This window comes from Humulus lupulus, chromosome 5 (genome assembly GCF_963169125.1).
Source record: "Humulus lupulus chromosome 5, drHumLupu1.1, whole genome shotgun sequence".
In the NCBI taxonomy this organism is placed as follows: Eukaryota; Viridiplantae; Streptophyta; class Magnoliopsida; order Rosales; family Cannabaceae; genus Humulus; species Humulus lupulus.
In genome coordinates, this window is record NC_084797.1 from 157563267 (window position 1) to 157578119 (window position 14853).

The following is a 14853-nucleotide window of genomic DNA, read 5'->3' on the forward strand; positions in this document are numbered from 1 at the left end:
ACCAAACGCCCCTTATATTTCAAACAATCTTGCACCAAAGTATACCCCGTTACTTGCTGCCCTTCTTTTAATTGCTTCACTATGGTGGACAGACTTGGATCAGCCGCAATATGTGCTTGAAGATCCGGAATAGAAACCACATTTGGGACTGAAATGGCAGCCAAGATCGGTTCGCATGGTAGGCGCGATAATGCATCCGCTGCCTTGTTTTCCAAACCCGGTCTGTACTGAATATCAAAGTCAAACCCCAGCAGCTTTGTAAGCCATTTTTGATGTTCTAGGGCCACCAATCTTTGCTCCAATAAGTACTTCAAACTGCGTTGATCTGTCCGCACCAAAAACTTGCGTCCCAACAAGTAAGGCCTCCATTTTTGGACTGCCAAAACAATTGCCATAAGTTCCCTCTCATATATAGACTTCATGCGAGCTCTTGGTGATAATACTTGGCTGAAATAGGCTATGGGGCGTCCATTTTGCATCAAAACAGCCTCTAAACCAGCCCCGGACGCATCGGCTTCTAACACAAACGGAGCTGAAAAATTTGGCAAAGCTAAAACGGGCACCGTACACATTGCTTTCTTTAATTGAATAAAAGCCAAATCTGCCTCTTTTGTCCAGCCATATGAATCTTTGCGAAGCTGGTCTGTAAGCGGCTTCGCGATGCTCCCATACCCTTGTACCTCTTTTGTCCAGCCATATGAATCTTTGCGAAGCTGGTCTGTAAGCGGCTTCGCGATGCTCCCATACCCTTGTACAAACTTCCGGTAATAGCCGGTGAGCCCCAAGAAACCCCTTAGCTCCTTAATAGACCTCGGTGTCGGCCAAGTCTCCATTGCAGCCAGCTTGCTTGGGTCGGCAGCCACCCCCCTTTCCGAAATCACATGGCCCAAGTACTCCACCTGAGCTTGTGCGAACATACACTTCTTCCTATTAGCGAAAAGCTTGTGTTCCTTAAGGCGTTCCAAGACCAAATGTAAGTGAGCTAAATGGTCCTCCAAAGACGGGCTGTAGATAAGAATGTCATCAAAGAACACTAACACAAACTTCCTCAAAAAATCGCGAAACACTTCATTCATAAGCGCTTGAAAAGTCGCTGGGGCGTTGGTTAGTCCAAAGGGCATTACTAAAAATTCATAATGCCCTTCATGTGTACGAAAGGCTGTCTTCTCAATATCGCTTGCCTTAACCTAAATTTGGTGGTAACCGGACTTCAAATCAAGTTTGGTGAACACTTGAGCTCCATGAAGCTCATCCAACAGCTCATCTATGACTGGAATCGGAAACTTATCAGCCACGGTCTCCCTATTTAGGGCCCTATAGTCCACGCAAAAACGCCAACTCCCATCCTTCTTCTTAACTAGCAACACCGGGCTCGAAAATGGACTGTTACTTGGCTGTATGATTCCTGCAGTAAGCATTTCAGTTACTAATCTCTCAATCTCATCCTTTTGAACTTGAGCATAGCGGTATGGTCTGACGGATACCGGCCCCGCCCCCTCCTTAAGAATGATGGCATGTTCCCGAGCTCGTATAGGTGGCAAACCCACTAGCATGTCGAAAACGGACTGGAACTCCTGCAAAACCGATGCTACTGCTTGCGGAATGGGCTGTTGCTCACTTAAAACGTCAGTGGACAGCGTTCCCAATTGAACCCAAAACCCTTGCGCCTCCCCTTCCACCGATAAAATCATTGCCTTGAGTGAAATAGGAGATTTGCATAGGCTGGGGTCTCCTTGTAGTGTAATCCAAGACCCTCCCATCTCAAATTTCATCACCATTGATCGCCAATTAACCTGCATGTTCCCCAGCGTCTCCAACCACTTAATACCCAGAATCACATCAGCCCCCCCCCAGCTCCAATGGTAAAAAATCTGTGACAACCCGCAGCGCTCCTAAATCCAGCTCGACATTGGCACAAATTCCCTCTGTTCGGACCTTTCCTCCCGTCCCCAATAGCACTCCATAGCAAGTGGTCGCTGTAATTGGCATGCCCACTGCGGCCACTATCTCTGTCGAGATAAAATTATGAGTCGCTCCGCTGTCTATCAACACCGTTACTGGCCGATTACCAATCTGCCCCGCTAACTTCATAGTGTGCGCCGATGAAATTCCGACAAGAGAATTCAGGGAAAGGGTGGCCAGCGTCTCCGCCGATTCACAGTGCTCTGCCGTGTCCGAGGAAAGGGGCGGCGAGTCCTCCGTCTCAACGGAGTCTTCCTCATCCGACAGTAACAACACTTGCAGAAATTTTTGGTCACATTCATGGCCACGGTGGAACTTCTTATCACAGCGAAAACACACCCCGCGAGCCTTTTTGTCTTGGTACTCCGACTCTGTCAATCTGCGAAATGGTGGGGGTTTCGGCTGCTACACAGAACTGCTTCGTATAGATGTCGCCGCCTGAGAAGATGAAGTGGTCGGGGAAATCGCATGAGATTTCACGATAGAAGAGTGTTGTACGTTTCGATTGAGGGTGATTGGGCTTAGGGTTTGCTTGTTCATTATTGGCCGAATGGGCTGGCCCGTTTGCAAGAGTTGATGGCCCTCTTCTATCCGTTGGGCCGTGTCCATAATACGTGCCAAGCCCACGGGCTGAAGTATGTGTAAAGCTGCTTTAATGTTCTCTTGAAGCCCGCGAACAAAACTGCCTTCCAGCACGTGGTCTGGTACATCGGGTACCCGGGAAGCTAACATCTCCCATCGCAGCCTATACTCTTTGACCGTGGTGGTTTGTGTGACGGAAAGAAGCTCCTTCGAGACTGACCCCACCAGCGACGCCCTAAAACGGAGAAGGATTTGTTGTTTCAAACTCGCCAAGACGTTATCGGCCTTCTTTGGTTCTCCCACTGGAACCATGTCAAAGCATCACCATCAAGCCCTATAATGGCCGTTTCAAGCATCTGCAGCTCCGTCAAATGCATAAGCAGAAAATAACGCTCTGTTCGATACACCCAGCCGTCAGGATTCTCCCCTGAAAACAGCGGCAACTCCATTCTTGGTGGCCGAAAATCAGTGCTAAAATTCTGTCCAACACCCCAGGGCTCCGACGATTGATGGCGCTATTCGTGATGGTCATTAGACGGCTCCCCGATGATCGGCGGTACTCGAGAAGAATTATGTGCCGCCGGCTGTGTCGATCTCGCCCCCGACCGATTCTCCTCCTCCAACGCACACTTTTGACGGTCGGACTCCACCGCCGAAGATCCCCCTACTGCCTTCCCCGAATCTTGAAGTAACTGGGCTAAGTGGACCATCAATAGATCCATCTTCTTCTCCATCGCCGGCAACCGCAACACCTCTGTCTTCATTGATTCCAGCTCCCTGGGAAGGTGCTGGAATTCCAATCGCAACTCCTCCAATTCTCTGCGAAACGCAGATTGCATCAACTCCATCTTCTCTGAGTACCTCACTCTGTAAATCCTTCTTCGGTCCCATGGAATGCGTGTGCTCTGATACCAATTTGATAGGAATTTCCCTATCTGATTCTTTCCAAACAACCAAACAAACAATAACAGCAAAGAAATAATACAGAGCAGAATGAATAAAACTCAGATTTGTATTGAAACCCAGGTACTTTGAGAGCCTGGTCTCTCCAAACAGAAAATACAACTCAATTCCAGCCTAATTCCAACTGAACTCTTACTAGCTATATATATCATTACTCACTGTATTATTATGCACCCTATTCCCACCCAATAACAGCTCCCATAACTAACTTCTAATTGACAAATACCCCCTTGGACAGCAACTACCCTTTTGCTTTTCCTTTCCCCTTATCCCTCCTAGCATACACAAACGTAATAGGATGCCTATCAAGTTCTTGCTCTTGAGAAGAACAATACTTGGAGGACTACAGAGCTGCCACCAGGAAAGAAACCAGTAGGTTGCAGGTGGATTTTCACTATAAAACACAAAGCAGATGGGAGCATTGAAAGATTAAAAGCTCGATTGGTCGCAAAGGGATACACGCAATCTTATGGTATTGATTACCAAGAAACTTTTGCACCCGTAGCCAAATTAAATACGGTCAGAATTCTACTCTCTATTGCTGCAAACTGTGATTGGAACTTGCATCAACTTGACATAAAAAATGCCTTCCTAAATGGTGATCTTGAAGAGGAAGCATACATGGAGATACCGCCAGGACTCGAGAATCCACAAAACAGCAACAAAGTATGTAGGCTGCAGAAAGCACTATATGGACTTAATTGTCTCCTCGTGCATGGTTTGGAAGATTCACCAAGTTCATCATAAAGCTCGGTTACACACAGTGTCAATCTGACCACACACTGTTTGTAAAATTTCGTTTAGAAGGAAAGATTGCTGTCCTAATAGTGTATGTGGATGATATAATCTTGACAGGAAATGATGAGGAAGAATTAACAGCATTGAAGGACCATCTTGCAGAGGAATTCGAGATTAAAGACCTGGGATCTCTCAAATACTTCCTTGGTATGGAAGTGCTTCGTTCCAGGAATGGCATAGTAATCTCACAAAGGAAATATGTTCTTGATCTTCCAGAAGAGACTGGAATGACGAACTGTAAACCGGCCGATACTCCCATGGACGCATGCAAAAAGATTGGAATCAACAAAGAAAGTGGACCAGTTGAAAGGGGGAGATACCAAAGACTTGTTGGTCGACTCATCTACCTTGCTCACACACGGCCAGATATTGTCAGCCAGTACATGAAGAACCCAAATGAAGAACACTTCAACGTTGTGATGAGAATTTTGAGATACTTGAAGATGAATCTTGGAAGTGGTCTGCTATTCAAAAGAAATGACAACAGAGACATTGAAATGTACACTGATGCAAATTGGGCAGGAGACAATACAGACAGGAGATCCACTTCCGGCTACTGCTCTTATGTTTGGGGAAATCTAGTTACATGGAGAAGCAAGAAGCAAGCCGTGGTTGCTAGAAGTAGTGCAGAAGCAGAATTCCGATCACTCTCTCTGGGTATTTGCGAAGGCATGTGGATCCAAAGAGTACTAGCTGATTTAAAACATAGCAATCTGAAGCCTATTAGATTGTACTGTGACAACCATGCAGCCATCAGCATTGCTAAGAATCCAGTACAGCATGACAAAACTAAACATATTGAGATTGATCGACACTTCATTTCTGAGAAGATTGAAAACTCGATTGTTCAGCTGAACTATACTCCTACTCGTCAACAAACAGCTGATATCCTCACCAAAGCACTTCCAAGAGTTAACTTTGAAGAATTGAGTTGCAAGTTAGGAATGTACAATTTGTACAACCCAACTTGAGGGGGAGTGTGGAAATTATGATTATATTTAATTAATATTTTTAATATTTTAGGGAATTAGGTTAATGTTTGTCTGACTTCTTCTTTGTCCGACTATTTCTTAGTATTTTATCTATTTTCAAGCTTTCCTAGTTTTTAGCTAATTAGTTGTAACAGCTTCAAGTCTGAAAAGGCTATATATATTTGTTTGTACGTTTTCTTTTAGTGAAAAATAAGAAGAAATAAAATAATTATTTTTATTCCAAATATTCTTTACAAATAAATAAATTCAAATAATAAATAAATAATAAAAATAAACAATGAACAATAAATAAATAAACAATTATTAAATTAATAAAAAATAAACAAACAATTATTAAATTGTGTGATCGAATATTACAAAGACCTTGGATAGCTACTCAGCCCCCAACCAAAAGCCCTTGTTTACGAAAGTAGACATTTTATAGGGTAAATACAATTGTCAATAGCTTTTTTCTTGTTTTCTTTTGGCACAAAAAAGTTTTAAGAGATCTTTTTCAATCTATTTAATTATTAATACTTCTTCCTAAATAACTGACTCATAATTCTTCAACCAATCAAAGAGCAACTTTTAATAGAGAACTTACAACACTAACTGTTAATCATACGAAAATTTGTTTACTTTCAGGTGAATCCATTGTCTGTCAACAGACACCTCAATTCATGTCAAAAAATTACGTAAACCTCATTCGATAAAAGTCATAATGCATGCCAACTAACTATCCTATTATAATAACGGTGGAGAGGAAAACTCTTACTGGATACCATTCTCCTGTCACTGGATCTGGCCGGTCCCTGCCCCCACTAGGAGCAATCCATACAATTTGAGACCCACCCCTGCATTAATCTTGTTCAGTTAGAAGAACCCATACTAATGAAAAATCAAAAGCAAAGAGATTAAGGTGAATTAAATGACTCAAACAGACTATTGAAACAAGACAATACCTGATATACTTCAGCAAATCGTGTATACACTATACAATGAAGAACTAAAACACTACAATAAACCAAGACAAGTTCTTGTAACAGTTAAAATCGGCAGCTATATTATCGTACCAGCTCTCTACTTTTATGAAACAATTCTTCAGTACATTTTCAATCTCTTAATCTGTTTCCTCTGTTTTATTGTCATTCACTATCTTATGTTTTTAGTCGCAAGTTTAACCACCATTCAAAGAAACCAATTTTCTTCCTTTTCCTATTTCTTAGGGATCCCCAAATCAAGCACCTTCCTTAACCACTTACACCCAAACACCAAGTATTTTAACAATTGCGCCCCACCAGCAGCACTTTAAATAGACTCCAAAACCCCAAAAAAAAGAATACGGTTAACTGTTCAAAACTGTTTCACACAAGGAACAATTATGCCAAAAGTACCCACAGTGGACAGAAATAAGAGGGGCCATCAAGCATTACAGACTGTATGCTCAGATATGTACCTACAAAGAATGAAAAGAAAAAAAACTGGAGATACCTCAAAAGCAATGCCATTTCCTTCAAGCTTCGCGTATTCGCCTTTCTTTTCATCTCTGCAAGCTCAGGAACATCGAACATGTGCTTTTTCGAGTACACACATAATAAATTCCTGAGAACCATAACAGAATTTTTGTTTTATCTGAACATTAAAAAGCATAGGAGGCCACAATAATCATTTTTAACATATCAAGGAACACCAGAAGCACCTTCCCATGCTGAATGGCTTGCAAAGGGGATCTGTCACAACCCTATCTCCAGCAACATATGTCTACAGTACAAAACCTAAAGTTTGGTTATGTCAAAGTTTTAACAGACAGAAAAAAGTAGAATTATAAACAGGAGGGGGGAGGGGTGGAAGAGGAAAAGAAAAATAGCTCACAATCTTTTCAGCAATATGTGGATTTGTTGCTTCAAGCAACAATGCAATTACTGCTGGATCTGCCTCAGTTTGGTGATTTGACATCAGTACAATGTTGTGACCCTACAATCAGTAGTTCAATGTCAAAACTATACTGCAGAAGTCACCTTTAATTTTTCTATTTTCTCTCATTTAACACAGATGAGCATTTTCATTTTGTCATTATCTTACAGACCACGTGATCAGGCATTGGTACTGTGGGGAATAGCTAAACTCAACAAAAGAACATGGCATCTGCATATTACAAAACACAGAAACATCTAGATCTCACCGTCCAAATCTCAGGCAATCAACGATAAACCACAACTAACATAATTAACTGTGAGGAAGACTGGTAAACCTAGATCTCTTCCCAGTACAGTGGTTGTGACAGAAGTAACCTAATTCCATACAGACTAATAACGGCTTTAAATTTCATAAGTCAAGCCAAGAACCTACTGACAGATTCAAACTGAATCAACCTAGGTGTTTACACCATTGTTCAAAACTTTCTACGCTACATGCAGTATAGCAATAGTAGCATTCGCTTCTTCTCACAGCCGTGTCTTGCACTTCCTAGGTTCAGTTATCCAGAAATATTTTACAAAAACTCACCCTGATGTTATCAAAATAGCACGGAGTCTACATATGCAAGCACACAGTACCAGAAGTACGTCTTTTAAGAAGTCTTGAATGAAACTCTTTAAGGAAGTTTTGAAAGGAACTCTTTATGGAAGTTTTGCAAGAAGGTAAAAGTTATACTTTCTTTTGGAAAAGATAACTCATCAGATCAACAAAATATTCGGCACTTAGGAACACTACACCTCCATAAGAAAAGTTTGTTATCGGAATAAGCACCTGTCTTAACTTATCTTCCATTTCACTAAAAATGGAAATATTGCCAACATATGAGTTCCTGCATCAAGGTCAAACTTTAATTTAGGGAAAGGATAAAACATGAAGAAACCAACATTATCACAGTAAAAGGCAGTTCAAATATATCTCATGAACATAATATTCTTAAAACAATAAATGATTTGTATTGGAATTGAGAAAAAAATCAGATTACGAAGGAAAAGAAAGGTAATCAAACTCAAGTATTCCATTCAATTGTTTGTTGGATTCAGATTTCCCTGACAAATTAGAATGAGGTGATCACGATGCAAATTATTCACTTTCACAAATTAGAAACAAAATGAATCTGATTATCAAAAAGGTCCACGTAATAATCAAGGATTAAAAAAATGGTCAAAATATTGCTCTTGGAGAGATATGGCATGAGTAAAAAAATCTATCAGAATATCAGAAATTTTAAAATATTGTAAATTTGCTTTTATTAACATAGCAATTTCTCACAAAAATATAAAATAAAATTGGGAAACGTAGACAAAAATAAAAAGCTTTGTATCAGAAAGTCAATCATAAATAATCAAACCTACACGCGACATGTTCATAGTTACATGCAGACACTCAAACTTTATGCTCTTGTGCAGTATTCTTTAGAACTAGACCAAGATTGTATTGTTAATACTTTCAAACCCTAGGAGTTATTTTGGTATTGATGTGATCTTATTTTATTTTATTTTAAAAAAAAAAACAAGTATTGATGTATTTTTATAAAGTATGAATGTAAATTATTCTTGATCAATGTTTTTAATTGATAATTAATTTCAAATTACTATTATAAGTATAATGATAATTTATACATTCAATCTAGAACTATGGATTACTAATAGGCATAGCACTTACTGTAAGACAAAACTAGTCCAATTGATGCATTATTAAAGTTCAAAAAGTTTAAAAGGTTAGCTTTCTTCTTCTTCTACTAACTGCAACTTGGATTAAAGAAAAAACCCAGTTTAGAAGAAAATCATCCAACTTGATCCCTAAGAATGAAATAAATGAGCCATTAAGAATAAGGTGTTAGAACAAAAGTCTTCAGTTTATAACACTGCTATTGAACCACTATGCAAATCTTTTTTTTTTTTTTTTTTTATAAGAAATAATCACTAGCTAACCTCATTCATGCAGTTTCACAATCACCATTGTTACTTCTAGTAGTTATTTCAATTACCAAATAAAAAACATTAGTTTAACAGCAATATCAGATTCACATTGATTTTGTCATGCCTATCTATTTGTGATATTTTAAAATTCATCAACAATTAGCAATGTCGGGAACAATAACCCAACTGCATTCTAAATTTAGACCAACAGCATTCTAAAATTTGGAAGTTCATGTTTGAGAAGGCATGATTTTCCCAGAACAATACACAGCATGTCCATTCATTTACCAAGAAAATAAGCAAACAAACACGTGTAGGGACATAAAATGCAACTAGAGAGTTGAGAACTCGGGGAAGTTCCAAAACTAACCTGAAATCAATTAATGGTCGAATATAATTTTGACCGAACAGGTAGTAGTCAAAAGGCTCTCTTAGTGCTTTGTGGTATGGTGAGAATACAAAAGGGTCCTGAAAAAGGGTCATATAACATGGTAACCTTTACGAACTGCATTCAACATGCTGCATGTGTATCAAAAGATGTGACAAAATCACCCAAAAGAGGTAGCTCAAATGATCAGGCTTGTGATTTGTTCCCACAAAGTCTAAAGTTTGAGTCCCTCCTGAGTATCTACATTACAATTGCTATAGTTTCTTATCCCTCAAATTTTGTAGGATTAGGCAAAAAGCCCAGTTTTTAAACAAAAAGAAAAAATGAAAAAAAGATGTGAAAAAATCCATAGAATACTCAGTAGTCAGTATTACCTCTACTTCAAAGAATATGCGATCCAATGCAGCAGCCATATTTGATAATACAATCTCATCTGCTTTGGGATTTCCACTTTGCAAAACCTGAAACATGAAAGCATCTGAATCAAGGAAATAGGAAACAGAAAATCTATGCATGCCAGAAATCTTAAATATATTAATGCATCATAAGGCCAAACTACATTCTTAATGCACAACATATGATCTCGCCCTAGAATAATTTCTTAGAAGACTCTAAGAGAGTTACCCATCTCTAAGAGTTTAGAAGTTCAGGCTACATGTGTAGTAGGTGAGTGTAGAAAGAGAGAAAATAGAATAATTTCTTAGAAGACTCTAAGAGAGTTACCCATCTCTAAGAGTTTAGAAGTTCAGGCTACATGTGTAGTAGGTGAGTGTAGAAAGAGAGAAAATAAGCTGTAGCCTGGCTTCGCTCAGAAATACTAATAAAACTATTATAACATTCTGCTCGGGTGAAAGATGCAAATTTAGAATATACTAAAAGTAGATGTTTTACAACTAATATGGAAATGATGATAAACAAAAAACCTCATACATTTTATTTTCCTCTTGTTGAACTCAAACCTGATGGAAACAAATCAAGGGTTTGACCGCTTAACGCACATCTCATGGGTGCAAGTGAAAGCTTAGTTTGAGCTAGAAAAGACTGGTCATCAACCGTGAAATAGAAAACAGAGTTGTTTAAATGTTAATCCAGACATCGTAACTGAAGAATGTGTGCCACAACGCAATTATAGTTATTTCAGTTCCAGAAAGTCTAATACCATAAGTTGAAAGAAGGAGAGGAACAAAGATTTCTCACCTTCATTAATTATAAACTTTCAGATTCTAGAAGACGATGTTTTGTTTCAAAAAAATAAATGAAAATTCTGGAAGGTGATATAATTTAAAGGATGACTTAACAAGGGAAGCGTGAATGCCAATACATTAAAATTATATCAGCTTCCCTTGTTAAGTCTTCCTTTAAATTATATCACCTTTCAGATTTTTTTTTTTTTGAAACAAAATATTTTCTTCTGAATGTTTTTCAGCACTTCAAAAGTTTAGAAAGGTTTGAACATAAATTATGCACTGTATACGTAAGATATAAATTCCATGATTAAAAAAATAGTCGATAAATTATGTTTTACGACTCTCTATGAAAGGAAGCAGTATTGCATGCTTATAATTGTAGAAACTAACAAGTTAGTGGCAGACAGATTCATGATTCAACTCTTACTGTTTTCTTCTCTCATCAATTTATTATTTTTTAATAGAAACGGCACTTGTCTTAGTAAGAGTAATAAAAGGAATTCTTATCTGTCATTTATAAGAGCCATGGCTCTGTCCATCCGTCACTAGAAACAGTAGGTTTATGACAGAGATTGGCTCGAATCATTTCTAGGTCATAATATTAATAACTCAGTGAATTAAAAGCCTAGAAATTTCAAATCTCAATTACTTTCTACATCAACAACCCAATGTAAATCCAATAGCAGACGTTTCACTAATCAAGCATAGTAACTACAAAAATAAGAGTACATTTGAAGACATGAACTTGATTTTGTCCTCTTTCTTTCTTTCGAAGTTAAGTTGCACATGAGATAAATAGGTATGATTTTTATTTTTTACTATATAATATAGATATATTAATATATGTTTTTTGGGGGTCAACTGCAATTAGGAAACTTATGAAGTAACTGTGTAGCAGAATTTTTCATTACTCAATAGGTCTACAATTACACAAACAGCATAGCTCTTAAACTTTTTTTTTCATTTCTTTCTTTTAAAAAGAAACATCACTTGACTAATAAGAAAATAACATGAGGCTTATGTGAATAAATTCACACGAATACACCAAAATACACTTCAGCAATACATTAAAAAACTCCAATTTCTAACTAAATCTGCTTAGCTCTTACACTTACCTGATAATATCATGCATGCTAAATAAAATCAAATATATGAATACATAACAAAATATCTAGGATATATATAAATATATATCTTAATAATATCTACGATATATATATATAGTTTAGTTAAAAATGTTAAGATATATAGATCTCAAAATCTTAAACTGAAGCGTGAGTTGAGATCATTACTTACAGCATCTTTATAATTATGATATAATTCTTCCATCCCAGAAGCAACAGTAGGAGGAAGCCTTCCTGCTTCTTTTTCCTTTCTGATTCCAGTCAGTATCTCTGCAAACAAAATGAAGAAATTAAAGGTAAGCCAAAAATCACTAGAAGTCTAGAGGCAAATAATATGTTTAATTAATAAATTTGTATTTCAGTAAATAAATATATCACTGTTAATAAATTTTCAAAACAACTTCATGAGTTATTTCTACTTTTTTCCTGAATTTACTAGTCAAAACCATACTCTTCTCCATTGAAAAGGTGAAGTGTTCCAGAGGGAGACAGAAATTGAATGGCAATTAATTAATTGCAACAACATGAATAAACAGGAAGAGAAAGGTGCAAATACAATAATCAGAAGTACACGTGGTTTTGAGATTCACATCAAATTGGTCTTATCAGTAGCTCTATTTTATATTTAGATCAGAAAAAGGGAATGAACAGGTTAATGGAGAAAATAAGAAGATTTCAGTATATTAATTATGACTAGTTATTGTAACTAGGTAACTATAACTTATGTTTTAAGCAGATTATTAATTTCCTCATTGAGCATAGTGGGCTGTGATTTGTAAGGCTAATTTCCAGGACTCCTAGTTGTTACTGATCTTTAATATCATATCTAAATATAGGTATCGGGTCTTCACACTGGCCTGATTGTTTTTTTATAAGACACAAAACGTTTATTAATGAAAAACATAATACAAAGGAGAAAAGAGGATAAAGTATTCTCATAATAAAATATAAAAATGCAAACTGAGACGTGAGCAAAAAAAAAAATAGAAACAGACTAAAACTGATAAACAGTGTTTTTCAAGCTAAAAATTATCAAAGAAAGCAGAAAGTCCTCATAGTCCTTCACCACCATAGCTCTTGTTACTGATTTCAGTTTTGAATCATGCCACATCATTGTGTACTGGTAAAGTTTAGGTACAAAAGTTGGGACCAGTACACAAATTATGAGTTCAGTCGGCACTATTTTTCCATCTATAATGACTTAACTCAGATCAACTACAAACTTAGTCCACCTCCAACAATGCCCATTCCCATGCCACCAACTTCCAAAGTGCAGATTCCGTTAAAAAAAAACAAAAATTAGCACTAAATAATTTTTTCAAATTTGGTTTTCTTAGCTGTCTTAACTTTCTAAGTCAAAATGAGATGCCTAACTTCAAGGACTATTTAGTATGACATAAAGGCCTTATTAGAAAAACTACAATGAAAATGATACTTCATCCAGACATACCCCATACAAATAAAAGAATTATAACTTTGGGTTACCATAGTTGTGAGTTGCAAACCATATACAATTAAGCCTAGTAATTAAAACTTTTAATTGGCTTCAAATTAAATTTTGCATACAATTTAGGAAATTTTGGAACATAATCCAATAAGACTATATGGTATAGCGTTTTGTTAGAGAGAAAATATTACATGATAACATGTATGACTAAATGGTAAGGCGTTTTGTCAAAGATGGGATGTTACATGCAAGTGTTAGGTTTTATCATTGGTAACGATATATCTTGGTTTAATGTGTCCTAAACTGAGTATGCAATTTTAAACTTGGAAGTTACCTACTACCCAGTTCCAGTTGTAAATTTTTTATAAGAAAGAGTGGATGAGCTTTAATAATCTAATGTTAGAACTAACAAGTTATATTTTTGTGTAGGTTTTGTGCATTTTATTTTAGTTATGTTATGTCCTAAGGCCTACATTGTGCACAAGACATTGACCAAATTTTATAGGAGAGTATTTTTGTGCAATAAAAACCTTTGTATCGTAAAACATTTATTCATCCTATCCATAGCTTATATTATCAAAGGAAGTGTAGGCATTACACTCTTTGTTATCCTTTTCCCTACAAAAGAATCATGGGATAAATTGATTTCAAATCTATACATGTTTTAAGAGTGAACCGAAATGTCCTCCATAATAAGCATGCAAAGAAGATTCTAAAAACCTAATTGGTAATACATAGTGAAAATGCCAAGTGGTTCAACACATTTAATTAGTTAATGTTGAAATATATCTACATTTTATTCAGTATCAAACACATCAAGAATTTTCACTTTTCCTTCTGGCATGAAAAGTCCCTTCACTTCTAGTTCTACAATCCTGCTCATATTTGAACACCTTCCAAATCCTGTTTAAAATATGTCTTGGACCCCCTCTCTCTCTCACTCACATACAAATCAAGTAACAGTAAACAGATGGCAATAATTTTGCTTCCCAAGATAAATTTCACAATGAATATTTGCTGACACAAAACAGCATAACCAAATCAAATTTTCTCTTGCAACTCAAATCACGAATGACACATGCATTGTATTCGTATGTCTTCATAACGCATTATCTTAACTCAGTGAACATTTAAGTGATACTCAATCTAAAGAATGTTTGGCGTGCCCAACATAATTTGTTTCCAAGATTCTCTCTCACACTATATTATTTAACATAATAATAAATTCCTAACTTGATACGGACAAACAAGTATTCTATAAATTATTTTCAATACTATACAACCTCATAAATCTCACACTACACATGCAGAACCAAAATAACACTTTATTTGATCACATATCCTAGTTTATAAATTGGAAAGCATATAAAATCTTAAGAGTACATCAGTGAAAAAATAAAGCAAATCAAAAACCTCTTTTATAATTAATAACCCAAATATGCAGTCACATAGCTACATGAAAAAGAAAAAAAGCCTCTATTGTGAAATCTGATAAATCCCAAAACATTTGCTTAATACTACTCATTTTCTTCACT

The 14853-nt window shown here is 36.7% G+C and overlaps 1 protein-coding gene across 3 annotated transcripts in view; it reads right to left on the reverse strand.

Moving 5' to 3' along the window:
* LOC133777777 (glycerol-3-phosphate acyltransferase ATS12, chloroplastic) overlaps positions 1-14853 on the reverse strand; it is a 31896-nt gene that overhangs the window by 15593 nt on the left and 1450 nt on the right. For 2 of the 3 annotated variants that reach the window (XM_062217511.1, XM_062217512.1), the window contains exons 2-9: positions 12044-12141; positions 9935-10021; positions 9543-9640; positions 8025-8082; positions 7149-7250; positions 6976-7037; positions 6768-6878; positions 6052-6130 (exon numbers count right to left, since the gene is read on the reverse strand). In XM_062217511.1, coding sequence (XP_062073495.1) covers positions 6052-6130; positions 6768-6878; positions 6976-7037; positions 7149-7250; positions 8025-8082; positions 9543-9640; positions 9935-10021; positions 12044-12141 — 695 coding nt within the window. Of the gene's footprint in view, positions 1-6051; positions 6131-6767; positions 6879-6975; positions 7038-7148; positions 7251-8024; positions 8083-9542; positions 9641-9934; positions 10022-12043; positions 12142-12322; positions 12365-14853 lie in introns of those variants that run through there. The other variant, XM_062217513.1, reaches the window with a different exon arrangement.